The sequence below is a fragment of the Peromyscus californicus genome, unplaced genomic scaffold, assembly GCF_007827085.1.
Source record: "Peromyscus californicus insignis strain IS unplaced genomic scaffold, ASM782708v3 Scaffold_7__1_contigs__length_154581171, whole genome shotgun sequence".
NCBI classification, from domain to species: Eukaryota; Metazoa; Chordata; class Mammalia; order Rodentia; family Cricetidae; genus Peromyscus; species Peromyscus californicus.
The window spans coordinates 95,903,112-95,912,638 of record NW_026294595.1 but is presented as its reverse complement, the minus strand read 5'-3'; the positions used below and the strand labels follow the sequence as shown (position 1 = coordinate 95,912,638).

The 9,527-nt window shown below is 46.6% G+C and overlaps 2 protein-coding genes across 2 annotated transcripts; one reads left to right on the top strand and one right to left on the bottom strand.

Moving 5' to 3' along the window:
* Positions 1-1,948: 1,948 nt before the first annotated feature.
* Positions 1,949-3,315, bottom strand: Hypk (huntingtin interacting protein K). The gene is made up of 4 exons (XM_052722800.1): positions 3,042-3,315; positions 2,631-2,686; positions 2,244-2,295; positions 1,949-2,106 (listed from the first exon to the last, which is right to left on the bottom strand). The coding sequence occupies exons 1-4, from the start codon at positions 3,201-3,203 to the stop codon at positions 2,011-2,013; spliced, it is 366 nt and encodes a 121-aa protein (XP_052578760.1). The 5' UTR covers positions 3,204-3,315; the 3' UTR covers positions 1,949-2,010.
* Positions 3,316-3,489: 174 nt separating this feature from the next.
* Serinc4 (serine incorporator 4) lies at positions 3,490-9,445 on the top strand. Its single transcript, XM_052722801.1, is given in 13 exon segments — positions 3,490-3,901; positions 4,237-4,413; positions 4,565-4,743; positions 5,077-5,156; positions 5,376-5,469; positions 6,436-6,647; positions 6,849-6,944; positions 7,035-7,161; positions 7,492-7,564; positions 7,977-8,025; positions 8,157-8,310; positions 8,444-8,561; positions 8,564-9,445. Coding segments are annotated over 13 exon segments (1,533 nt in total). The 5' UTR covers positions 3,490-3,799; the 3' UTR covers positions 8,636-9,445.
* The last annotated feature ends 82 nt before the right edge of the window (positions 9,446-9,527 follow it).

The following is a 9,527-nucleotide window of genomic DNA, read 5'->3' as shown; positions in this document are numbered from 1 at the left end:
CATTGTTTAGAACAATGACATAATATAGAACATGACTCACTGAGTCCAGTTCCTACTAATCTTCCCTATCCAGCTTATGTGTAAGATGGAGAGAACTAATGTTCTGAGTAGCAGCCCACAGCTGTTAATACTAGAGTTAAGTCCACTTGCCCATGTAATATTTACTGTGTAACCACCAGGCACAGAATGCAGTTTCATCAGCTGAATGACTTTCCTTGATTACATAAAAAATGAGAAGAGGGTAAAGAGGTGACTCAGTGGTTAAGGGCACTTCTTATTCTTCTAGAAGACCTGAGTTCTGTTTCCAACACCCAATGAGGCAACTCACAACTGCCTGTAACTCTAGCTCCAGGGAAGATCTGAAGCCTCTGGCCTTTGACAGCACCTGCACTCATTTGCAGATAAACACATAATTAAAAAGTCTAAAGACTGGGCCAGGTGGTACTCATCTATAGTCCCAACTACTTGAGAGGACAAGCCTGGACAATAACAATGAAACTCCATCTCAAAAAAATAACCCCCAAGTTAGAAGTATGGTTCATTAGTAGAGTACTTGCCCTAGAATGGTTAAGGGCCTCAGGTCTTATTCTCAGCAACCACCAAAAAAAAAAGTTTCTTTTCATGTCATTAAAATAACCCCTACAGGACCCATTCATAGGCTATTGACAAATTGCTATTTTTACAAATTATATCCTACATAAAACTAAAAGTAATTACTGAGAAATAATAAAGATGAGCACTGAGCCAGATAGTGGCACACACAATACACAGAAGCAGAAATGTCACAAGTTCCAGTCCAGCTTCAACTACATCTCACAATCCCATGGCAACAAAGTAGGTATAAATGTAATGTCAGTCACTCTCTACCTTTGTGTTTTGGGACATGGTCTTAAAGAGCCACAAGATCCTGATTAGGCCGAGTGGCCAATGAGTTGTGGGGATTCGCCTGTCTCAGCACAACCCCCAATGCTGGGGTTACAGGATCATATCACCACTTTTGGGCTTTTTATTGTTCTTGGTGGTGGTGTTTTATTTTTAGAGACAAGGTCTCTCTGGGTAGCCTTGGCTGTCCTCGAACTTCCCCAGTAAACCAGGCTGGCCTAGACTTGTGGAGATCCACTTGCCTCTGCCTCTCAATTGTTGGGATTAAAGGTGTGTGCCACCACCACTCAGTCACCCCTGGGCTTCTTGGGGGGTGTACAGTACTAGAGTTCCAAACTCAGATTCCTTGTGCTTTTGGGGCAGGTATTTACTAAGCCATCTCTCCAGCTCTGACCCATCATTTCTATGATCTATAATTCCATCTCTAGAACCTAAATTTTTACTCCAGTAGCCTATGAATGGGGTTGGTAACTTAAAAGACCCCAGTAGGAGCTAGTCTTTTGGTATTCATGAGCTAGCCTACAGAGTTGGGAAGGGTGACTGAAATTGCAGCTCTCAAGTGGTGTTAGTGCAGGGATCTGAGTTTGAAAACAAACTGGGCTACACAGGAAGAACATATCTGAAAAATAAAATTTACAAGCTATCTTAGAAGCACATGTAGTTGGATCTTTTGCAGAGGATCCAAATGTACTCTATATTGCCAAGAGCTAGCTAGTCAGATGAATAAGACTAGCATACCACCTAGAATCTGTTATTTAGGATGGGTGAAAGGCTTTGTGGAAAAGGGCACTTGAATTCAATTCCTACATGATGGAAGTAGAATTGTCATCTGATGTCAAGCACAAGCACTGTGGCAGGAGAGTGCCCAGCCACACACACACACACACACACACACACACACACACACACACACACACACAAAGTGTAATAAAAATAGAGCCTGTATTTGAACATTAGGTACTTCTTTATATTGATTGCTCATACACTTTCATGAAGTCCAAACATAGAAACTGACAACAAAATAAAATATATAATGCATTTGATCTGAGGTTTAAAAAAAAAAAAAAACAGCATAACAAAACACTTTATTTCAGTAAATCAGCCCAGAATGTCTGAAAACGCACATTATCAGTTGGTTAGGGCAATAAGAGCCTCCACAACATTGCCCATGTGTTCACGCAAGCTTCTTTCTGCTGCTGCTCGAGAAATCTCCATCTCTGTCATCTGCAAGAAAAGGGTAAGTCATGTCACCGAAGCCTCCCCTCGGGTATGTATGTGTCAACTAATTTCTGGCTCCACTTGTTAGGAGCCCAAATTAGGTAGGGCTTCTCTTGAGCATCCATAAAAGCATTACTACTTACTATCAACTCCAGATCTTCCTTCTTGATCGTGACCTTCGCCAGTTCCTTCTCCCTGTGAATATACACGTGTGTTATACACACACACACACACACACACACACACACACACACACACACACACACACACATCTGTCTTCATTCTCTACTTCTGCCAGAAGGAACACTACCAACTACACATTGCAAATGGGTGGAACAGGGTTGACTGGAAATAGCAAGTAAACGTGCCCAATCCTCCCCGTGGAGGCTTTACAGTAAGGTATCCAGGCTTTCCTTCCCCTAAAAACTCGCTAACAACAAAGTTGTAAACCCTAGATCTGCGGGAATTGGTTAAAAACTTTTTCCTGGAGAATGAGGACCCGCAGCGCTGGCGGTGTGCTTTAAACTTACCGCTCCTGTTTTGCCTTTTGCTCCCTGGACCGTCTGTCACCAATGACCGACATAGCCTGTAGGAAACACGAATCTAGTTACTTACCACCGTGCGGTCAAAAATTTCGTATCTAAAACATTACCAAAAATAAAAACCACGTGGTTCCTCAAGTATTCATAATGACGAGTGTTCTCGGGACCAAAGGACTACGCTTAATTCTGTGCACTTGAGATGCATTTGGGCCCAATCTCCATCAAATTCTTAAGCAAACCGCAGTCTGGGTGAGTGTTGTCGCTTATCCCCACCCTACTGCCTACTCCCACTATCGCGATCTGCCCTCCCGGAGCTTCTGATAGGCAGCAAACGGGTCAGCCTCAACTCACCCCTACCCCATACTCAAGCCCCTCATACAAGTTTCCAGTCAACCTCACCGTCTCCAGATTCGAACTCTGAATCTCCTTCTCCTCCGCATAGTCAGTGACCCGCTCCAGGTCAGCAGCACCACTGTCATGCTTCCGTGGCTTCTCGGGAGGCCGCTCGGGGCCGCTGGTCTCGGTCTCTAACTCCAGCTCCACATCTCCCTCGGTCGCCATTTCGATCTCACCGCGCCGCCGCACAGACTGCCGCTTCACAACTTCCGGCAAACCTCAGCTTCCGCCCAGATACGGGGCGGGGCAGGCTCTGGACCACACCTTTGTGCCTGTCTTGAGAAGCGTCAGCCAGGAAGGCGGTTCGCTTTTGACCTCCTCTCGGGCTTGTGTTTTCTGCAAAATCTCCTTCGACTAATCTGTTCACTACTCACACCACCCAAATGCACAACTTACTTCTTCACCTAAGAACAATCTATACACACACACACACACACACACGGAATTCTGACCAACCAATGCAGCCGACAGCTAATCCTAAACCAATTAAAAAAACCTAATCCGCAGACCAGATAGGCCAACTGCTCCTAATCTAAGAAAACAGTCCGAATGATCCCGAATACGAAGGCCGGTGAAGGCATCTTCACAAGGGTATTTGCATTTACCAATTCCTAATGATCTGCATTCACTTTCTGATGCTGCCTTAAGACTGAGTGATATAGTCCAGCACAGCAACTGCCCAATGGGCGAAAATCTTGAGAAGCTGCTGTTCCTCATCAGCTTTTCCAGTAACGGATCTACGCCTAACCTCTGGGTCAAAAATGATAGGTGCAAAAGCCATCACAGGCCGGAGTACCATCCTGGGCCTTGCACAGCAGCACGGGGGAGTCGGCGATGTCATAGTGAAAACCCCCTTTAATCAGGTGAGAGGGCATTTGAGGAGACAGACTTGAAGATGCCTTTAGATAGCTGGAAAACGGAGCTGGGGAGACAGACCTGGTTCTTTGCCTCGATAATCCGTAAACCTCTCATCCCACATTCCCAGCCAGAGCCTTAGAGAAAAGTGGGTGGTTCAAGCCTATACTAAAGTTCTTGCAATGAAATCTTACTAGTGTTTAGTAAAGGCAATTCTAAGTAGCTCACCACCAGACGGTAGGATGGAGGGCTTTGAGATTTGACCTTTGATTAGCCCCATACAGTTTTACCTCACCCCCTTCCAAAGCTCCACCTTTGCTTCCTACATCTGTTCTATCCCCAGGTGTCCTGCTGTGGGCCTCTTTTTTGGACCAGCTGTTGCCACTCTAGGTGGCCCTCCCTCACCGAGTCTTCTTGTAGTCGCCTGCTCTACATCCTTCTCCATTTGGGGGCTTCTGCAATTTGCTGCCTCCTGCTGTCTAGGACAGTGGTAGAAAGGGTCTGGGGCAAAGCACATGGGGTAAGTGGGCAGGAGTTGCAAAGTGAGGAAAAGAAACCTGTAACATCTGGATTGGGAACAGGGAGCAAGTGTCAACCTACCAGTGAGAAGTTGGGACCTTCCCATGCATTGTGGTTTATCCTACCTTTTCTCACAACCAAATTCCCTGCAGATCCAGATGCCCTCGGTGCTGTGTACCCACCTATTTGGCAGCTTGGACTGTCCAGTGCTCAGTGGCTCTGGGGCTGTGTATCGAGTATGTGCGGGAACTGCCACTTTCCACCTGCTGCAGGCTGTGCTGCTAGTTGGCCTCCACTCCCCCACCAGCCCTCGCGCACAGCTACATAACAGGTCTGTGTGTCGTTTTTGGATGGGGATGGGACAGAGGGAAGTAGACACAGGCTAGCTAAAGGAAACTCCAGGATGAAGAAAGAGCACTGGAAAAAGACAGAAAACAAGTTCATAAATCCCTGGGCTCTAAACTGAAAGTAACAATGGCTATATGCAAACCTTCCAGAAAGTGTAGTGTTGCTCATGTGACTTTTGTCATCTGAGTTAGAACTTGGACTACAATGGGACTTGAGGCTGGTTCCACCTCTCCTCTACTCATTTCCTGCTTACCTGCCATACCCCCACCCTCTTTGCCTTTTTTCCTCAATCTGGTTTTCTGTCTACCCCTACTAGCTTCTGGAGCTTCAAGCTGCTGCTCCTGTTAGGTCTCTGTACTGTTGCCTTCTGCATCCCTGATGAGCATCTCTTCCCAGGTAATCTTCATCTTATACCCTCATCGGGGGAGCAGGCTAGACTTCCTACTTAATGACAGGAAGCTGGATGTAATGCCATACATCTGTAATCCCAGAACTCAGGGGCCTGGGGCAGGTTTGAGAGTTTAAGACCTGCCTATGCTACACAGGTTCCTAATCAAAAAGGGGGTGGAGGTATGGAGCTAGAGCTACAAGTTCCCAATGGTGTCTATCTTGCAGCCTGGCATTATATTGGCATCTGTGGAGGCTTCACATTCATCCTACTACAGCTGGTGCTGATCACAGCCTTTGCCCACTCTTGGAACAAGAACTGGTAAGGAGCACCTAACCCTAAAGGCTCCTCCCAAGGAGGCTGACAGGCTTTAGGGGATAAATACAGAAAGACTAGGCAAAGGCCCTATTAGGTGTTGCTCCTATGGCCTCCCAATGAACAGTAACAAAATGCTCAAGAAACCAGAAGTGATGACATTCACTTGTGATCCCAGCACTGGGAGGTGGAAACAGGAGGGTCAAAAGTTCAAGGCCAGAACAGGACACATGATCTCACAAAAAACACAAGCAGGGTAGGGAGTTCCAAGGCAGCCTCTTGTAAAAAGAAACAAAAACAGGTAATCAAGAATGGTGATGACTGGGCAGTGGTGGTGGCAGCCAAGTGGTGATGGCGCACACCTTTAATCCCAGTACTTGGGAGGCAGAGGCAGGCGGATCTCTAAATTTGAGGCCAGCCTGGTCTACAAAGCGAGTTCCAGGACAGCCAGGGCTACACACAGAAACATGTCTCAAAAAAAAAAAAAAAAAAGGGCTGGAGAGATGGCTCAGAGGTTAAGAGCACTGGCTCCTCTTCCAGAGGACCAGAGTTCAATTCCCAGCAAACACATGGTGGATCACAACCATTTGTAATGAGATCTGGTGCCCTCTTCTGGTCTGCAGGCATACATTCAGACAGAACACTGTATACATAATAAACAAACAAACAAATAAATCTTTTAAAATGTTTTAAAAAAAAAAGCTTTATTAAAAAAAAAAGAATAGTGACAAATACCCATAATCTCAACACTCAGGATGCTGGGGCAGGACTGCCAAGACCTCCTGCCTTCAGGACCAATATGAAATAGTGAGTTCAAGGACTGTCTGGAGTATACAGAGGTCCTATCTCAAAACAAAACAAAAGCTCAAGAATGTATTGTGTGGACCAATGGGCTGACTAATCAGTCTGCAGGGAGATGAGGACTAGTCTATAATGGGTTGAAGTTACAAACCCTTATCCACTTCTCTTCAGGCAGACTGGAGCAGCACAAAACTGTAACTGGTCCCTAGCTGTGGTACTGGCTACCCTAGGATTCTACATCATGGCAGGTGTGGGAGCTGTGCTGCTGTTCCGCTACTTCACACACCCTGACGGTTGCCTGCTCAACAAGATGTTACTCAGCCTGCACCTTTGCTTCTGCGGCCTCCTCTCGTTCCTCTCCATCGCACCTTGCATCCACCTCAGTGGGTATCTGTGATTTAACTCTGCAGATTTTGGGGTGGGCTGTGTCCCTCTGAGTATTATAGAAAACTTTATTAGCATTCTCAATATCTAAAGAACCGCTGCCGCTTCTCCCACACACTCCCCCAACACCGATACAAGTGCAGGTAGAAACAGAAAGTAGAGGAAATTCACTGTCAACTGACGGCACCTGTTCTCTCTAGAGCACCCAAGCTCTGGCCTTCTACAAGCCTCCATCATCAGCTGCTATATCATGTATCTGACCTTCTCTGCACTGTCCAGCCGTCCCCCAGAGACAAGTGAGAACCCAAGTGCTGAAGACCTTTTCGGTTCCTGCTAAATAGCCAGCTTTGCTCTTAACTCCTTTCTCGTCTGTTGCCCCTCGGCAGTAACCTTGCAAGGACAGAATCACACCTTGTGCCTGCCTGGCCAGAATAAACTGGAACCACAAATACCAGACACCTCAGTAGCAGTGTTGAGTGCTGGCATCATGTATGCTTGTGTGCTTTTTGCTTGGTACGTAAAGCTGTCAATGGGAAGTGTGAAAGGATGCCGAGAACTCAGTGAAGGAGAATGTCCAGGGCTGTGGTTTATTTAAACTGTAGAGCAAGACTAGAACCAGAAAAGCTCCCCACAAACAGGGACAATGTCTAAGAATAGCACGATATCAGATGATCTGTATGAGATGATGGGGGGTGGGGGAGAAATGTCTTGACTTTAAAATTCGCAGACTTTATGGGCCTCTGAGAGAACACCACCCCCTGGAAGGATACCACCATGGACTAGTTGGCAGTAAGTGCCCCTAATCCTTCTTATTTGGCCCAAAATTAAAACTTTCTTTCACAGCAACGAGGCTTCCTACCTGGCTGAGTTATTTGGACCCTTGTGGATCATCAAGGTTTACAATTACGAGTTCCAGGTGAGCATTAAGAGCTCAATAACCCCCAACATCCCTCCCCCAAACACAGACACACACATCCTCCCAACCCTGCCCATAGTGCTCAGCTTCTAGATGCTACTCCCTTTATTGAGGACCCACAATGTGCTAGGCACTGTGCTACATACTTTACACACATCATCTCATTTAATTTAGTCCTCACAACAACCCTGTGAGGTAGGTATTGGCTCCATTTCACAAATGGAGGAATTGAGGCACAAAAGATTAAACATCTTACCAAAGTTTGCATAGCCACTTATATGCTGGAGCAAGAATTTGAACCCAGGTGTGCCTCCACTTCTTACACCAGCCAATCTTTTCAAAGAGAAAATTTTCTACATCAGTACCCTCACATTGTCTTGAAGCCATTTCAAAACACTGCTTTGCTTTACAGAAGCCCTCACTCTGTTTCTGCTGCCCCCAAACAGTGGAACCAGAGGATGGTGAGTCAAGGGAGCAATCAGGAAGTGGTTGAACCCTGTAAAGTGCCAAGAGCCCTCAAGAGCCTTCATAAGAGAAGCTGGGGGAGGGAGGTTTCAGCAGCAATGCTTCCCACCAGCACCTCTTTCTCTAGGACAAAGCAGCAGAGCCAGGCCAGCTGACCAAGAGACCCCTGCAGCTGCTCAGGTGCAGAGCCACCAGCATCTTTCCTACAGCTATTCTGCCTTCCACTTCGCCTTCTTCCTCGCTTCACTCTATGTCATGGTTACCCTTACCAACTGGTTCAGGTAGGATGAAAGCAGACCTAAGATGCTCTCCCGAAAACCTAGCTGTGTTAAGGGAACAATCTGGCTATAGGAGAAGCAGGGCACTCCAAAAGCTAAGTGCTGCAGAATCTCTAATCAGCCTTTGCTTTCACAGCTATGAGGAGGCAGAACTGGAGAAGACCTTCACTAAAGGTAGCTGGGCTACCTTCTGGGTCAAAGTTGCCTCCTGCTGGGCCTGTGTACTCCTCTATCTGGGGCTGTTCCTGGCACCGCTCTGTTGGCTCCCCACGAAGAATTACCACCACCCTGGTGTCTCCAGGCAACACTGCCATCCAGTCAGGAATGACAGGTAAAAACTTGCTCCCCATCTATATTAACAAACTGGGGTACCCTTTAGATCATGCTCCTAATGTTAGCTCCAAGAGTCATCTAGCTGAGCTCAGTTCCTCAAGGACAAATGGGTAGTTCCCACCACATAGGCTCAATACTCTACCTAATTATCTAAATTGGAAGAAGTGGCCCAACACCTAGTTTCCTGATTCATTCAAGCTCAAGAGTCTAACTCAGGAGCTTTAGCTGATCCTAGCAGTGTGGCCCCAGCCCCTTCCTGGCTCCTGAGCTGGGGGTAAGGGGCAGGGAAAGACCAACAGAGACTGAAGATTTCGGTCTGCTCTTGGCAATCAAAAGAAAACAAGTGGTACAGCCCTGGGCACAGGGCTGTAAGAAGCCCAGAACCACCAGAACCACCCAGGGCACACAAAGAAGGGAGCAGAGGCTACCACAGGTTTTCATCCTGATGCTTGAGGTCAAAGAAAATGGAAGACAAAAACCACCTTCATTCCATGAGGAATGACAGAACAGAAGAGAATGTGGACACTTGAGAGCAGCTGACCACTGGAAGTCGGTGAACAGGACTTTTTTTTTTTTTTTTTTTTGGCCAACCTTCAAGCAAACAAAGAATGAGGAAGAGAGACATAAACTTAGGTCTTAGATCCTTCCCCTCTTATGGTCCTCAATACCCATCGTGGGGATGGTGTTCAAGGTCTGAGTGGGGCATAAAAATCACAGAAAAGAAGTCTCTATAGTTCTTAGAGGATTCCTCCACCACAGAACTGGAGGGCTTTTCTGGTTGCCATAGTAAAATAAACGCTGCTTCTGTGATGTTTTCCTTATGAAGTCTACAGATCTCTCTTAGGTGCCTAAAAGAAGTCTCCTCTTTTAGTGGGAAAGGGCAATCA

Excerpts from the sequence above, each read along its gene's own strand:
- Hypk (XM_052722800.1), bottom strand. The coding sequence starts at position 3,203 with ATGGCGACCGAGGGAGATGTGGAGCTGGAGTTAGAGACCGAGACCAGC. Across the intron at positions 2,296-2,630 it reads CAAAAGGCAAAACAGGAGCG|GGAGAAGGAACTGGCGAAGG; the intron begins GTAAGTTTAAAG and ends GTATATTCACAG. Across the intron at positions 2,107-2,243 it reads AGGAAGATCTGGAGTTGATA|ATGACAGAGATGGAGATTTC; the intron begins GTAAGTAGTAAT and ends CTTTTCTTGCAG.